Source organism: Dermacentor andersoni, chromosome 8, assembly GCF_023375885.2.
Source record: "Dermacentor andersoni chromosome 8, qqDerAnde1_hic_scaffold, whole genome shotgun sequence".
Taxonomy (NCBI): Eukaryota; Metazoa; Arthropoda; class Arachnida; order Ixodida; family Ixodidae; genus Dermacentor; species Dermacentor andersoni.
In genome coordinates this window covers 16070539-16087674 of record NC_092821.1, presented here as the reverse complement: position 1 = coordinate 16087674, position 17136 = coordinate 16070539, and the positions used below count along the sequence as shown (strand labels likewise).

The window sequence follows — 17136 nt, the reverse complement described above, 5'->3', positions numbered from 1 at the left end:
ATAACGGGCTCCTTAGAACAGTTTACGGGTCATAAGCCAGTGCGTCCGCCTTTGATCGACGCCACACAATGTGGAGCCAACACATTCTTCTTCATACAGTTAAAGTGCATTGGTTCTACGGTAGCTTCGAAGCTGTCGGAATCGGCACCGCAACAGATAACGGGAACGCAAACAGTAGATGATGCAGGTATGACCGTATCACCACAAACACACAGTGTAGTTTCGCGATCTACAGGGTTCTCCAGGAATCCTGATGGAATCCTACCACTTAAGAATACTTTTCCTGTGCGGCAGTCGACAGTAGCACCACACTCCCGCAAGAAGTCCATGCCGAGAATAACATCATGGGTCGACCGAGGAATAATCACAAACTCTGTCGTAATAACATCGCCTCCCAAAAACACGTCAGCACTACACACCCCAATAGGTCGCAACGGCTCACCACTCACTCCACAGAACTTTGATTCTTCGTCCCATTTAAATAAAACCTTTCGCCCTAACACGTGTAAAGGAGACACTCACGACCGAAATTGTTGCGCCTGTGTCCACCAGAGCCATCACAGGGACATTAGCTACAAGCACGCGCACTTTGTTTTTCAACATCAACACAGGAGGTATTTCTGTCAGTAGCACGCCTCCAGCGGCCTCACCTCCATCGGCCGTGCTAGCTAGTTTTCCGGTGACAAAGGGGACGCGGTGCGACGCAGCGGTGAGGGAGAATGGGGAGCATGACGTTGCGGTGGGGGTGTCAAACTTCAGTCAGATGCCGGGGAGTGATTCCAGGACCTGCTCGGCCAATACTCGTTGCCAGATGATACGTGTGCTGGCCACGGGGCACCGTGTGGCGGTTCGGAGGGCCGAGAAAACTCTGACGGCTGGCCATACCACGTGGTCATACGCTGGTTGCAAAACCGCGATATATGACCCGGGACACCGCAGGACTAACACACCGGGAGAGGTCGAAACCTTGGTTGTTCGTCGATGAAGCGGATATTATCATTTGGCCGCGTGTAGTGGGTGGGTTCGTGGCGTGTGTCACGACGATACGTCGGGCGTCGAGAAGGCGTGCGCTGAGTGCGTTGGTCATGGCGCGGAGTCGGCGGGCGTGTTGTTATCCTCGACTGTGGGGCTGCACTGTACTCTACGGCCGCTGCGGTAACCATCGGTTGCCAAGGGGCCGAATGTGGAGCCGTCAAAGCTTCACGTGACGTGTACACGCCATGGTGGTCAACAGTTGAATGCAACAACTCTTCGCGGCGGGAAAGTTCCTCGCGGACAGTCTGTCGGATGGTCGAAGGAAGGTCGAGGCAAGGACTCGTGTCCACACTGGCAACCGTCGTAACGTTTGCCAACTGACCAAACTTTGGCGCAATTCGACGCATCTTGAGCGTTACAAAAGTTATGTAGTGCCGAATGACGTCGGACACAGAACTGAGGCTCTCCTTTCCAATTAGAAAATTGTACACATCCTCAGCCACTCCTTTCAGCAAATGTCCAACTTTATCGTCTTCCGACATGCGAGCACTGACCACCTTACACAGCTTTAACACTTCTTCGATATATGTTGTGCACGTCTCACCTGGTAGCTGCGCCCGTTGCGACAGTGTCTGCTCTGCACACTTCTTTTTGGCGACTGAGTCCCCAAAACACGTCTTTAACTCGTCAACAAAATGTTCTCACGTTGTAAGCGCATCCTCGTGGTTCTCGTACCACACGAGGGCGGTATCGGTCAGGGAGTACACCACATTGGTGAGCTGAGCGGTTGCATCCCACCCATTGGATTTGCTCACTCGTTTGTAGTGGACGAGCCGCTCGTCGGCATCTTCCCCCGCTTTGTCTCTGAAGGTGGGTGGAACTCGATAGTATGGCAGTGGACTGCTAGGTGCTGCCCTCGGAGTGGCTCCTTCTTCTGGCATGTCAAAGACGGTCACGGTTGATGGTGGGAGGCCGGCAAGTCGACGGCTTCGACGAAGCTGCGGCAGCGACGGTTCCGTTGTTGTGAGCGGTACCCCGCACCTCCACCACTTTGTTACGCGCGAAGGAGACCGTTTATAACCCTTACGGATGAGGGGGACCGTTTACTTTAAGTCGCGAAGGTGAGCGCAAGAGCGGCCAGCTGGTTCATCAACTCAGCGTCGTTCTCTTAACAATATTGTCAAGCGTCTTTTCTCCCCGTAACATTTTGGTGGAGGTGCCGGTTTTTCGAGTTCCAAGATGGATTTGCGCAGCGGACGCTCCTTGGCAGCATCTACAATGCTAGCGCAAGGCGGGGACAAGAATGCTTCGAGCAGGTCACCAACCATGCCTCAACCATCTGCCGCCAACCACCCGTTCACCTCACACAACTGTGTAACCCAGGTACCCTGTCTGGCTCTGACAACACTGACGTCGAAGATTGGCGTCAACTGTACGGACGGGTGAGCACTAGCATCAACCAGGACCCGACCCTGATGCCAGAGAACATCATATTTTACCTAGTGGGCGCGACACAAGTGTGGTTTCGGTACCACGAACAGGAACTTACAAGCTGGGAGGTATGTAAGCAGAAGTTCATCGATCTGTTTGGCAAACCCACCGGACGCCGTTGTGCTGTGCAGAAAGAACTTGCTTGCCGGGCTCAGACTTGCACCTAGTATCATGTGACGTATATCCAGGACGTGCGCATGCTTTGTCGCATAGCCGATGACACGATACTGGAAGCGGAAAAGGTTGCACATATCCTCAAGAGTATCGTGGATGACGCGTTTGCACTTCTGGTTTTTAAGAACTCATCCACAGTACAAGACGTCATGAATGAATGCCAACACTTTGAAGAAGCAAAAAGTTGCTGCATTACTCCAAACTTCACACGGCTTCCGAACACGGCTGCGACGTCTACATGCGAGGACCTCCTTCTCCCACCAGCTCCACCCGTTCTGGCTGCATCCGACAATATTGCTTGCATCATCCGCCGAGAGATTGAAGCTTGCTCCCCATTTCCCCTTCATGCGCGTAACCCCGACAAGTCGCATGCAACCATTTCTCTTATCCAAACCATTGTGCATCAAGAACAAGCAAACGCAGGATTACAGACGCTTTGCTAAGTCAACGGACCTGACTACCACCCACCCGGCGCACCTGAGTTATACAGAAGCCCCACTATTCGTCCTCGTTGTCAGCATTCCGCAGAATGGCGCACTTCCGATCACAGGCCCATCTGCTTCTGCTGTAGATGCGATGGACACATTTACCGCTATTGTCGCAGTGCTTGGAACTCGCGGCCTTGGCCGAGCTATCGAAACATCCCATGTCCAGGTGGTAATTTTCGAGTGGCGGTACACAATGGCGACGACGGCGCTCCACCATCACGGCCAGGATGATCAAACCACTCCCCTTCGCCATCCCGACACCTGCCCCACTCGCTGCTGCGTTTTCGCTCTCCTTCTCCCTCATAGTCCCGCCGCTCATCGAAAAACTGACTGTTGCAGCTCCGAGAGTTGAGCCTGCCACGACAACTCGATCTGAAACTCCTCTGTTCACACAACCTGGACATCACAACCTCGTCAACGTAAACGTGGGTGGTATACCTGTCATCGCACTTATTGACACCGGCGCCCACAAATCGATCATGAACTCAAACTTCCGTATTTGTTTGAGGAATGTTCTTACCCCTGCTCCGATCGCTGTAGTCAGCGTAGCCGATGGTGCGACTCTGGCTGCTGCTGGGTTGTGTACCGCTCGTGTCACTGTTGCCAGACACCACACTTCAGTTTTGTTTTACGTCTTGGATCAGTGCCCACATGCAGTCATCCTAGGTCTTGACTTTCTCTCGGCACACTCGGCTCTTACTGACTGCTCTGCAGGGGTTATGCAGCTTGCGTTACCCCATGCTGTTGAGCATTCTGATCATGCACCGAGTCTGCTGGGTTCCGCCGATAACATTCGTCTGCCACACCTAGCCATGACGAACATCGACGTCTCTCCTGATCCACCTGTGGACAACGACGATTACATTGTGTCGACCAACGTTGCCATCCTCTGTTCGCAGAATGTCATGTTCCCGCACTCGGTCATCAGTATAAAGGGCGATGCTGCACGTCTTCCTATTGTGAATTTTGGACTATGCCCTCAAGTGATACCCGAGGGTATCTCTCTTGCAACCCTTGCTCCGGCCTCCGACTATCATGTTTCTGTCTTAATGGAGCCTGCTGCACTGCCTCCTGCTGCTATTGATTCGAACCCGACGATGATAGGTAACGTAACGAAGATGATCGCCACTGACCTTCCGCCCAAACGTACACATGCTTCGGGGCTTGCTCAAGTCGTGCCGGAACATTTTTGATCTCAATGACCGACCACTGGGCCAGACAACAGTTGTCAAGCATCGGATTTATACCAGCGATGCCAAACCCATACACCAATGTACCTATTGTGTCTCCTCCGCTGAGCGCCAAGTTATACAAAAGAAGTTGACAAAAGGCTTGCCCATGATGTCGTCGAATCTTCTTCGAGCACATGGGCGTCTCCTGTCGTGCTCGTTAGAAAGAAAGACATCAGCTGGCACTTCTGTATTGACTACCGGAATCTTGACCAAGTAACTAAAAAAGACGTGTACTCCTTACCTCGGATAGATGATGCTCTTGACTGTCTCAGTGGTTCCAAGTACTATATATCTTGCATGGACCTTCGTTCTAGGTATTGGCAGATTGCAGTTGACGACATGGATCGTTAAAAGACGGCGTTATTACACCTGATGGGCTCTATCGGTTTAAGGTGGTGCTATTCGGGCTATGCAATGCTCCCGCCACTTTCAAACGAATGATGGATGCCCTCCTTCACGGCTTAAAGTAGTCAGTCTGCTTGTGCTACCTCGATGATGTCATTGTCTTTTTGCTGACTTTTGACATGCACCTCAAGCATCTCTCGACAGTTCTTTCAGTGTTTCGCAAGGCGAGACTTCAGCTTAATTTGACGAAATGTCACTTCGGCCACTGGCAACTTACTCTATTTACTTGCGTAATGATCGCACTCGCATAATGATCGCACCCCTGAATTTGCTGCAGCGATATGTCATGTGCCAAGTCTAGCTAATATTGATCGAGCTTACCATCTGTCAAATGCTACACGAATGACTCTTCAAGACATACCAAGTGGTCTGCACGCACCAGACATACTTAAGCAGATGCCTCATTTCATTATTTTCATCACTTTCCACATTTCCAAGAAAACAAAAGCTATATCCAAATTTGCCTTGACTTTATTACCGTATTTACTCGCATAATGATCGCGCTTTTCTGTCAGAAAAATTGACGCAAAATCAGGGGTGCGATCATTACGCGGGTTAAATTTCCTGCGAAAAGAAAAAAAAAATTTTTTCCGGCCCGCGTTTGCTGCGGGACAGCAAAACAAAAATGGCGGCTGGCGGAGCAAGCCGAACGCGCCAAACGCGATTTTTTTTTTTCTTTTCATGAGCACATTACATGCATTAAAACAGTTTCTTCCGCATCAGAAAAGAATAATATTGTTAGTATCAGCAAGTTTGCTCCAATAACGTAGCCATGTCCACTTTGAGGGGACAGAAACAGGTGGGCGCTTATCTGCCAGTGACGTAGAAACACATGGCTGGCATGCTGCAGAAACTGCGGCATCTCTCTTCACTACTATCCTAATACGGCACGTTTCCGCTAAGGGTGGGTGAATATCTTAGCCATGTTACAAGCGTTGGCGTATGAATAGGGTACACTTTTAACGTATCAGTGTAAATGTGGCTCCTATTGTGTTCGCTCGCGATTTGTTGCGTGCCCACGAGTGCAGCGAACATTGTTTAACTGCGCGAACAAATGAACCACAAAGACAGCGAGGGACAAGGACGGGCGCAGACTTGCAACTAAAGTTTATTCCACAACACACACATATAAGTACTCACCGGACATACAGCACTGCGCGTGCGCGAAAAAAGGCAAGGTAAAAGAAAAGTAAAACCTTGTATAAGCGAAACGCAACCTACCTACGCTCGTCAATAAACCTCATCTCACTGTTATGTAAATAAACTGAGGTGTAAACCCACGAGTGCAGATGAGAAGAATCAAAAGGCGCCTTTTTTGTTGTTGTTGACCACAACCACTATAAAGCCTACACATAATAAAGGCAAGTTTGGTTGCAGCTTTCATTTAGTCGTGAAAGTGCGGAAAGTGATGAAAGTAATTTTATTTATTTATTTATTTATACATGCTGCATTCCGTTAGGGCTATGGCAGGAGTGGGTGTACATGCGAGGAAAACTGATTATGATATGCAGAAACAAGAACATAGAAATATAGAAATGTGAAGGAACTATACATCAGCAATAGCATTTAGAAGTTGAGAAATGGGTAACAAACGAACTTCGGCAGGTAACAAATTCCACTGTTCAACCATGCGGGGGAAAAAATTGTATTTGAAAGTGTTAGTGCGTGGATGGAGTGGTCTGATATTAGAGGCATGATAAGCTCTAGTTGAAGTCTGGCAAGCAGGCATTAAAAGGGAGGAATCTGATAGGTGACAAAGAGAGTTCTTATAAGAATAGAAAATCTCCAGAGATTCTATGTGCCACCGTCTAGAAAGAAACTGGAGGTTTAATTCCGTAAGAGCAGCTTACGGGGAAAATTCTCGGTTGAAGCGACGGTAAACAAAATGAATAGCCTTCCTCTGGACCGTAATGAAATGAGGCATCTACTTAAGAATGTTTGGTGTGTGCAGACTGCTTGGTTTGTCTTGAAGAGTTGTTCGCGTAGCATTTGACAGATGGTAAGCGCGATCAATATTAGCTAGACTTGGCACTTGCCATCGGTGCGCCAAGTTTGGGGTGCGATCATTACACGGGAAATTAAAAAAAATCTAATTTTGACGACAAAATTCAGGGGTGCGATCATTATGCGAGTAAATACGCTATTTGTAAGCTTTGTAATGGTCTTTCGATTCCTCTCGTTTGCACTCGTGGGCATGGAACAAATTGTGAGCGGATTTGCATAAAATCTTGACATAAGAGTCGCATGTTGAGAAATCTATAATAAGCTGCTTTATTTTTGCTTGCAAAAAAAGAAAATAGGTTTCTCTCTGGAGTGAATTTATTTTTGTAGTTGTGTTATTCAGATATTTTCATGCAAAAATGCAAGTTCAACATTTCTTACAAGTCCAGCTGTACAGAAAATTCCTTTACAGGCCCTTGCTCTCTGCTGTGTTAGTCTGTAACAAAATATTGTGGTGGTTGAGTTTGCAAGAACGTTTTGTGTTCACCTGTTGTGCATCGTCACGATATGGTGAAGTGCGACCTTGACTGCGCAACGTTGGCTGTTTATGCTGTGGGGCGCAAGTTCAGCTTGATGCTTTCCATCGACACGCGAGCTTAATGTGTTCCATTCTCCAAGTGCACAGACGAAACATCTTTTTAATGTTTAGCTGCAAAATCTTGGTACAGGTTACATGAACTTCTGACTTGAGATGTTGCTTCACAGCAGCATGGGCCACACGGCCACGAAACTAGCTGTAGGTCAAAGTTCTCCACCATCAGTGTCACTGAAAAAGTGGGGAACAAAGCCACTGGCTGAATATACGACATGGACGATTCGTCCATCCGCAAATGGAGACTGTTTTCACATATATTTGCACATTGTATCAAGTTATTACCGCAGGTTATACATGCGGATATTTTTTTCTTTCCAGAGTCGGCAATTGGGGGTGTGGCTTATAAGCAGAAAAGTGTGTATATTCGTTTGTTTCGAATACTTTGAAAATTTTGGAGACTGAATTTCAAGCTGAACTGAACATCAAATAGCATAATACCGTATTTACTCGAATCTAGGCCGACCCCGATTCTAAGCCAACCCCCTAAAGTCCGAAGCCAAAAAAAAATATATGTATTACCTCGAATGTAGGCCGAACAAAAAAAGCGAGGACAGCATTCACAAAATACAAACAGCATTTATTGAATCTGAACGTGCAGAGCTCATTCAACGTCGTTGTCTCTGCTAGACTCATCGCTGTGTCCCTTGTCACTGTCACCTTCAAACAGTGCACTATCTTGGGTACCGTCAAGCGCATTAGATATGCTGCACTGTTTTAAGGCACGCACAATCAAAGTACCTGGGATGTCGTCCCACGCTGCAGCTACCCAGCCCGCCAGCTGCGATAGCGATGCACGTTTGATGCGGCCCGTTGCCGTCGCGATAACACCACGCCGCCCACCGATACGGTCTACACGGCACAGGTCAAAATGGCGACCTCGCTTGTGTACGGTTGGCTAAAGGCACGGCTAGTAGCGGCTGCGATACTGACATTTCTAGATGGCGCTAGCTATGCACCATGTTTAGCAGTTTCAATGAAAAACTGGCGCGTGTTTTAATATTGTCGAATCTAAGCCGACCCTAGTGTTTGGAATATGATTATTTGAAAAAAAAAAAAACTATCGGCCTAGATTAGAATAATTACGGTATTTGATAGAATCATCAAAAATACTGAATATTTTCACAAGCCTACAAAACAAGTAAGAGAGCTCAAGACACTATGTTCCCCCTTAATGACAAAGCCTAAACGACGGACACGGCTCCTCATCATTTTCGTTGCAAAAGCCGTGTTATGTTCGTTAATGGTGACATTTAGACGGTTCTAAAAGGTCGAGGCCACACAAACCCGCCGCCGCCACGGAGAAGTGTGGAAACAAACGTCCGTGTGTCGTCTGTTGTCACTGAAGTAAAATGGTACCCATGCAGCGTCATCTGACAAGTAGTCGACGACTTGACAACATAAAGCACTAGTTGGTTTTGCCGTTGCTTTATCACCGACTCGGTACGGAACTGCACACGTTGACTACTTGTTCAGTCCAGCACGATACGGCCATCGTGGCATCTGATTTTTATGAAAATTGCATACTCTTCCTCGCTGTAGGAAGCAGAGGATTCTTGCGCATTCCATTTGAACACAGGTCTGCTATTAAACTTCCTTGAAACGAGCATCAATTAATTGCATGCGAATTCAGTGTGATCAACAAGGAAGTGTGATCAACAACTCCATGACGGGTCATCCTGTCTGATGATTATTTCATTTGAGACAGAGTTCATGACAACCGCAAGAATCTTAAATTTATGGTTGCGAAGCTTGCTGTAGTGGTGAATTCTCTTGTCGGCACACGTGGTGGCCCTGTGAGGACGCTGCTTTGTGGTGCTCAGTGGTGCACTTCTTCCAGGCTGAGCGCATGACGCACGGGTGGGGCTCTGACTCGGTCTGCTCGACATGCGCAGGTTGACGTCGTGGCCCTGCAGTGGCTGGTCCTTCCACCTAACCTCAAGGTACGTGAAGCATGGGAGGATGGGCATGGGTACGGCGCTGCATATTTACAGCGTGCCATGCTCGGTTTGTATGCACAGGGTTCGTTAGAGCAAGTTTGTAGTAGTTCTCATCACCTTGCTGTCGTGCTTCAGGTAAGGGGCAGTGCCTACATGAGAGGCGAGGCTGTGCATTTCAGTAATAACTTAAATTTTTGCTTTGACTGTGCCATATTTGCCATGAAAATAACTTGTAGTCGAGTGAATAGAGGGCTGCATACTAAAGCGAACGAGTCTCATTTGTGGCAAAAAAGGAAAGGCCCCAGCGTGTTTCAATCACGGTAGGTTTTTGCGCACTAGTGAGGGGATGAAGACAGAGACAAGACAGACGCGATCACGAACTATCAACTTAATTTTTATAGGCAAAGAAGGGTGAAATCTTAAGCACCGACAAGATATGACGGGCATCCACTTGGACCCTCCGCAGTGGCTTAGCGGCTATGGCATGCTCTGAAGCACAAGATCACGGGACCAAATATTGGGCATGGCGGCTGCATTTCGATGGGGGTGAAATGCAAAAACGCCCGTGTCACGTTATGGATCTGGTGGTCAGAATTAATCCAGAGTTCCCCGCTACGGCAGGCCTCATAATCAGTCGTTTTGGCACGTAAAACTCCAGAATAATTCAGTGCACCCACTTGCCACTTAAAAAAAACTAGAAAACAACAATGTCTAAACAAGCAAGCTTATTGTAAGAACGGTGAAACATTCAACACGCACTGAAGATCCTTTCTATGCCCAACGTAGGCCGAGAAGAGATAGTTTACAGCTGTGTACCTTATGATAGATAATTTAGTGTGTATCGTTTCCCCAGTGATCCTGGGACAAAGTGTCAAAAAGATGCTGTCTGCGCAGCCTGACAAGAGGATGCGGCGTCCTGGCAATGTCGGTGGCTGTGGGCCACTACAACCACCATGTTCAATTGAGGGTGGCCCCGGTGTCACCACAGTGTTGGGTGGGGGGGAGGTGTACCTGGCGGGTGCAGAATCGCTGAACGAGAGCCCCGTGGAACGGGAGCGCCTGGTCCTGCAGTGCCGCTGCATGGCTGCCAAGTGAGTCACTTTCTTAATTAAGGTGTTTGTTTGAATAAAATGTTAGTTTTTTTTTTTTTTTTGCAGAATGCTTAGCCTCGAAGCCACCCCTCCTCACTTTATGCGAGAGGCTGATAGATTTAGTTACTCTTGTGTAGTGTCACATTTCCCGTGATTCAGATTTTAGACAGGAGTGAGCCTTGGCAAGCGAGGATGCACCTCATTTTATTGCATACTACCCACTCTGAGAATTGGAAAAATTACCAGGAATGCCAGGATGCAGGTTATATGCGTGCACTGCTACAAAACTACACCACAAAGTGGAATTAGGGCTGCCTTGAAGTCGAACCTGAAAGCAAAATCCGCTTATAACTGGCACCAATTATTCTGATCATTCTGGCACCATCCTCTTATTTCGTATTTCAGGCAATCCTTGCCGTGTCTGAATAATTCTTTGGATACTCTGTGTCGCCTTTAACCTGCATACTTGAGCTCTTTTCCCAGGTCCTCCAACTGGTACCCTTGCCTTATAGTCGTGACTGCTTTTACTATTTTACAAACGCTGCAAGAAATTTTATGAAAAATTTTGTTTTTGTAAAAAAGTTGCTCTTGTAACATATACAAAGGCATTCTTTTAAAATTTATGATAGTGAACGGATACTATGGCAAGTTTATTCAAGGTAGGTATTAGGCAAGCTTATTCAGACATGTTCATACGGCAGGCAAAATTGGCAACAGCAAAGTTGTTGTAAAAGTCACTGTAAACATTTCAATCTCTGCTTTCCCACGTTTGTTGCTTGATTGTGAGCTGCGTCTAAGCATAACCAATTGGTAATGAAGTGCATACATATCTCACAAAAGGTGTGTGCTCGGGGCAACACCTCTTTATTCATTATTGTTCACAAGTTGGCAAATGTGCGTTGTGGATCGCTGCACTGTAGTTAGCCCATTCTGATTAAGCTGCTCAAAACCTATACATGGCCAAATCGTGGAAACTGCAGCAAGCACTCTGTGTCCTTTCATGTCAACCTTGTTGTAAAGTGGGGGAAAACCTTGACTAAATGAAGTAAAAAAAAAAGAACAAGTGCGAAGGTGCCCATAGGAAACATGCCTGTTTTACGCACTTTGTTTCTGACCATGTCACTCTCATCCCACGGCACGAGTCGAAGCATACACAATCAAACTCCTCTATAACAAAGTGTTCAGGACCTCCAAGGTACTTTGTTATACAGGTCACTTTGTTGTAGATGCCGCACACCATACCACTCTCAATAGAACAGGCATTCAACAAAAGAAAGCCTTTATTTAACATGAATTCAAGGGACGGGGTAAAATATGTCGCTTATTTCCTTTCGTGCACACTTCGAATGTGCGACTGCAGCCAAAGCTATTGCACCTAGGTTTGCAGCATGCTCCACGGCAAAACACTGGAGCTATGCAAAGTGAAGCCACAGATCCTCGAATGTTGCTATCATCCGCCTTGCCATGGGAATCCTTTGTTTGTTTACAGTATTTCCATCACTATTGCTTCGTTTATATCCGCAATCCTTTCGCCCTAGATGGCTTCAAAGACGTCGTCGATTGTCAGCTACGATTACATCATCACGTCGTATCAACTGTGGCATATTTGTCAGCCATCACATGTGCCGATCCGTTACAGCAAGCAGCACATGGGCATGATTGTCTGGTGTGTCGCTAGTTTAGTGCAGAGCACACCTCGGTAACGTCTGCCGAGGGCAATGGCGGCACAGTTACATGGCTTTGTAAAGAAACAAATCGGCAGAGGCCAAAATTCCTTCTTTGTACGGCCGAATTTGTTGTAGTGGTAGAGGCATGCATAATGCATGTGAAAGGTACAGTGAAACCTCGTTAAACCATAGTTGGCCGGAGCTCAGAAAAGGTATGTACTTAACGGTAGTACTGCTTAACCGAAATGGCATCACAACGCCCACTTGCCTGTCAAAAGCGGAACTCTGAGAGAGTGCAATGAAAGGGTAAAAAATGCAGTATTTATTCACTTCACTCGACAAAAGTGTTCTTTACGTTTGATGCCACGGCGGCTTAGCAGCAACGACAGCGGCCTCAAACTTGCTGAAGCAGCGAGCCAGCTTTTCAGCCAGCCCCCTCTTCTCAGTAAACACTCGCATGATAGATTCCTCATTGGTGTTACGTATCCTCTGTGCACGCACGCGGTAGCGCTGTAGAAGTTGCGGGGTGCAGTTCTCGTCGCGACGATTGCATTCCTGAGACTGACATAACGCGCATCTTCTGCCACTGTCGGGCCTGAATCACTCGTGCTGTCGCTTTCCGTGTCCTCCTCATCACTGTCGCTGGGCGACACTTCGGCAACAACAGAGGCAGCAATGGCGAGAAGTCGAACCTCATAGTCGACATCTTTTCGCAGTTGCAGCAGTGCTGCTCAGCAACTTCTTCGGATTCGAAATGCCGCACGCCGTAGTCAATGGTCGATCCCTGTCGCATACCATCGCCAACTTCTTCGTGTCACGTTCTATAGCACTAATGATGTCTAATTTTTCTTCTATGCTGAGCACCCGGCATCTTTTTTATCTGGGCTTTGGCATGATGCAAGTCCTTGCTTGCACGATGCCACAGCACTCTCTAGCATGGCACCAAAATGATGTTGATGTTGATGTGGCTTCATGCACTAACGCACAGGGCCCTTGGAGGCCGTTCTGGTCTCTGAGGCTTGTTGCTCTGCCGGGCTGCCCGATAAAGACGACGCACCGCCGTGTTTGTGTGATGAAAAGTGGAAACACTAAGTGTTAGCTGATACGTACGCGGTATGCTGGTACAGTTTACCGTATTTACTCGCATAATGATTGCACTCGCATAATGATCGCACCCCTGTGTTTTGTCGTCAACATTTGATTTTTTTAAATTTCCCGTGTAATGATCGCACCCCGAACTTGCCGTAGCGATGTCGTGTGCCAAGTCAAGCTAATAATGATCGCGCTTACCATCTGTCGAGTGCTACGCGAACGACTCTTGAAGACAAATCAAGCAGTCTGCATGCACCAAACATTCTTAAGCAGATGCCCCATTTCATTCCAACATCACTTTCCGCACTTCCATGACATAAAAAACAAAGCTACAACCAAGCTTTGCCTTTATTATATGTAGGCTTTATAATGGTTGTGGTCAACAACAACAAAAAGGTGCCTTTCAATTCTTCTCGTCTGCACTCGTGGGCACGCAACAAATCGCGAGTGGCAACGGTAGTAGCCACGTTTACGCTGATACGTAGGAAGTGTACCCTATTCGTACGCTGACGCTTGTAACACAGCTAAGATATTCGCCCACCCTTAGCAGAAACGGGCCGTATTAGGTAGGATAGCAGTGTGTCTACCAACCGGGAAAACCGGGAATTCTCAGGGATTTTTAGTAGTCTGGAAAAACTCAGGGAAAACTCGGGGAAATTGTGCCTCTATCAGGGAAAATTAGCTGTAATTTTATTGAAAGGGTCGAAAGTCGCGGTAATGCTGGCTCGAGTAACAGACAGGAATCGTAACGAATCGTCTTTGACGCCCTGTCGTCGGCTGGAGAAGTTGCCAATGTAGAGTCAACGACCGACTTTCCGGATTCCCAATAATTTGGATGGCTTCGCGGCACCACCACGTACCCCATAGAGTCAGTGTATCAATGTCTGAAATTTCGAACGCAAGAATCCTTCGCTGTCCGATTTTCCGGATGTTCTGCATGACCGCAGGTCTGAAACGGCATTAAAGCCACCACCGCTGCCATTTTGATTACCTCGCCTCCTCGAACCGGCGCTATCGCACGCAGATCCGTTGGCAGCCGTAGCCACCACTGTGGCAATGCTATGCCTAGCTGCTTCGACATTCGCTATTAAGCTTCTTGCCGTTCAGTGCCGTGTTTCTTTATTTCTCCGCTGTCGGCATTAATTTTGGCTTCGAAGCTCGGAAAGCACAACACATTCCATAATGCTGGTTCCTGAAAGTTAGTTTGGCCTCTGTACAGTGCGTGACGCGGTGAAGCATTAGCAAAAGTATTGCGGTGAAGCTTAACAAGCGTAGGAAGAGGCAATTGTCACGGGACACAGTATATATTCCTTAATTTTACACGCCTGCACCCGCCCCCTCCTGTGGCAGTAGGAGCACCGCTATGCATAATAAGTGTACTGACAGGCATTCAGAGCTTTTAAAGACATCCATTTATATTTTCGGACTGCCTGACATTTCGGAAGTTTTCGCGGCCCCTTAGCGGTCCGAAAAATTGGACGTTGACTGTAAACTGACCAAGAGTATGCTTCAAATGGTCCGTAGTGTGAACGCGTGACAAAAGGAGCACGAGAACAGAAAGGACCAACGCATTGAGGAATGAACGGGGAATGAAGTATGCGAGCGCGTCTTTGAAGGAGCCCGAGCTCAAAAAACACTCTTGGCTGACGCCGAGATGCAGGTGTCCTTCATACAAACCAAAATAAACTCTTTAAAGCAGTGAAACACAACACTGAGGCGTCGTGCGAGGGCTGAGAGTATGTTGGGACAGTTGAGGTTGACTTACGAGCTGTTGAGAGAGACCCTCCCTTCTATTCTTTTTTTGAATAACATAAACACTACTCCTTAGTATTCAAATTGGATTAAGTCGGTTCTTACAAAAAAAATTTTTCATATTGTCACGTGGTGGTGACGTTGAAGAACACAGTAGCAATACTGTGAATGACAAAACTAAATTTTATTGGGCGATCCTGTGCCCACAAAACAGGCTACACTTATAGCACAACGATAGTGGCGAACACAGTCGGCGATCGTCGAAAGTCTGATCAGCGGGTCAAGCGCGTCGGCTTTTATGCAACAGTCGTCGAATGTTCCAGACTAATCGTTGGGACCTGGTGCCTTCCACAAAGTTCTACACCATTGGCGGCAGGCAAGGAAATCAGATAACATAAGGTTCGGCGACAACAGACAGCGAATAAAAGCATCGATAACTACAGTAGAACCCCGCTGTTACGTTCCTCACTGCTGCGTTTTCCCGGCTGCTACGTCGTTTTCATCCGGTCCCGGCATAGCTTCCATAGGATCCAATGTATAAGGAACCCCGCTGTTACGTTGTAGCTGTGAAAACGTTCCCGCATGATACGTCGCAACTTAGCACCCCGAACCCGCCTGGGCTAAAGTAGACAACGCGCTCCAACCGCCATTTTGGCTTTTGACGAGTTTTGGCTGGGCTTGGCCGGGCTTGGCTATGGAACTGGCTGTAAGAAGTCGCACGCCAGTTCGAGAGGCCGCATGAGGCCGCCACTAAGTGGCCATTCGTGAAAAATGATCTTACTATCATCACTGTGATTACGGTCGCCGCATGGTGGTTGGACGGGTCGACTCACGGAGGAAGGAAACTCGGGAGAGGCCCTGACGTCACTCCTTGTGAAGCTAAAGTGAAAGCGGAAGTTGGCGTTGCTCGTGGCGTTGCTCCGCCTATCGGGCCTGCTCGCCTCTTGTTTACGTTTCTCCCACGCCGCGCTGCGCGCAACCGGGCTGCTGGACGCGCGCGCTCCGCAGCAATACTAAACAATCGTTAGCACGTTAGCATGATTACGCCAAAGAGGGCAAAATTTCCCGCGGATATTCGTTCGTCCGTTCCCATTGCCGTGGTGCGGTGACGACAAAGCGCACGAGCCGCATGATGCCGGGGAGTTGCCAAATCCTAGCTTTGGAGAAGCCGTCGCGGCTCTGGACCTCCTACGCAGGTACGTCGCACGTCACAGCGACGCTGACAGCAATGCGGCCTTCCAGGGTATTGAGAAACGTGTGGTGATTTCTGGCGAGCGAAAGAAACGGCAAGCCACCATTCTAGACTTTTTAAAGTCCTAAGCGCACTCTGTGGAAATAAATTGTCTATAGTTGAAGCTGCACTTTTTTCATTCATTTTCGGAGCTTTCCTCACTGTTGCGTTTTCCCGGCTGTTACGTTTTTTTCCCCGGTCCGGTGAAAAACGTATGAACGGGGTTCCACTGTATCCAGAAACTTCGGATACATGCAGGCGTGTCCCGCGCTGTGCGATAACACTTGTTAGGCGGCGAAACGTGGTCGCCCGATAAAGATAAGTACACGCGTCAATATGCTTACTAAAGAGTGACAGCATCGGGTGATATGGTTCCAGCCCGTCTTGACATAAAACATAGTTCTGTATCACTCAGGGAATTTTGCAGAGGCACTCAGGGGAAACCTGGGAAACTCAGGAAATTTGGAAACATCAACTTGGTAGACACCCTGGGATAGTAAAGACAAGTACCGCAGTTTCCGTAGCATGCCCGCCATGTGTTTCTATGTCACTGGCAGCTAAGCACGCCCATCATTTTCTGTCCCCTCAAAGTCTACATGGCGGCGTTATTGCCGCAAACTTGCCGATATTAACGATATTATTCATTACTGATACGGAAGAAACTGTTTCAATGCATGTAATGTACTCACGAGAAGAAAAAAAAATTGTGTTCGGCGCGTTCGGTTTACTCCACCGGCCGCCATTTTCGTTTTGGTGTCCGGCTCTACATACAGCGGCAGCTGCCTATTTGTTGACCTGTTGTCAGCCCGCAGCAAACCGGGATGAAAAAAAAATTTTTTCTTCTTGCAGAAAATTTAACCCGCGTAAGGATCGCACCCCTGAATTTGCATCGATTTTTTTTTTTTACAAAAACGTGTGATCATTATGTGAGTAAATAGGGTATGCGGATACAAAACACATTATGTTCAATGGCCACTGAGCCAGGGATTTGAATTTCGACATTTA

General features: G+C 47.8%; 1 protein-coding gene across 2 annotated transcripts in view; it reads left to right on the top strand.

Annotated features, from left to right (window-relative positions):
* The window catches only part of Hel89B (histone acetyltransferase 1), a 328644-nt gene that overhangs the window by 184000 nt on the left and 127508 nt on the right, over window positions 1-17136 (top strand). For both annotated transcript variants that reach the window (XM_055068322.2, XM_055068321.2), the window contains exons 15-16: window positions 9254-9301; window positions 10193-10389. In XM_055068322.2, the coding sequence (XP_054924297.1) occupies window positions 9254-9301; window positions 10193-10389 (245 nt within the window). The remainder of the gene's footprint in view (window positions 1-9253; window positions 9302-10192; window positions 10390-17136) is intronic.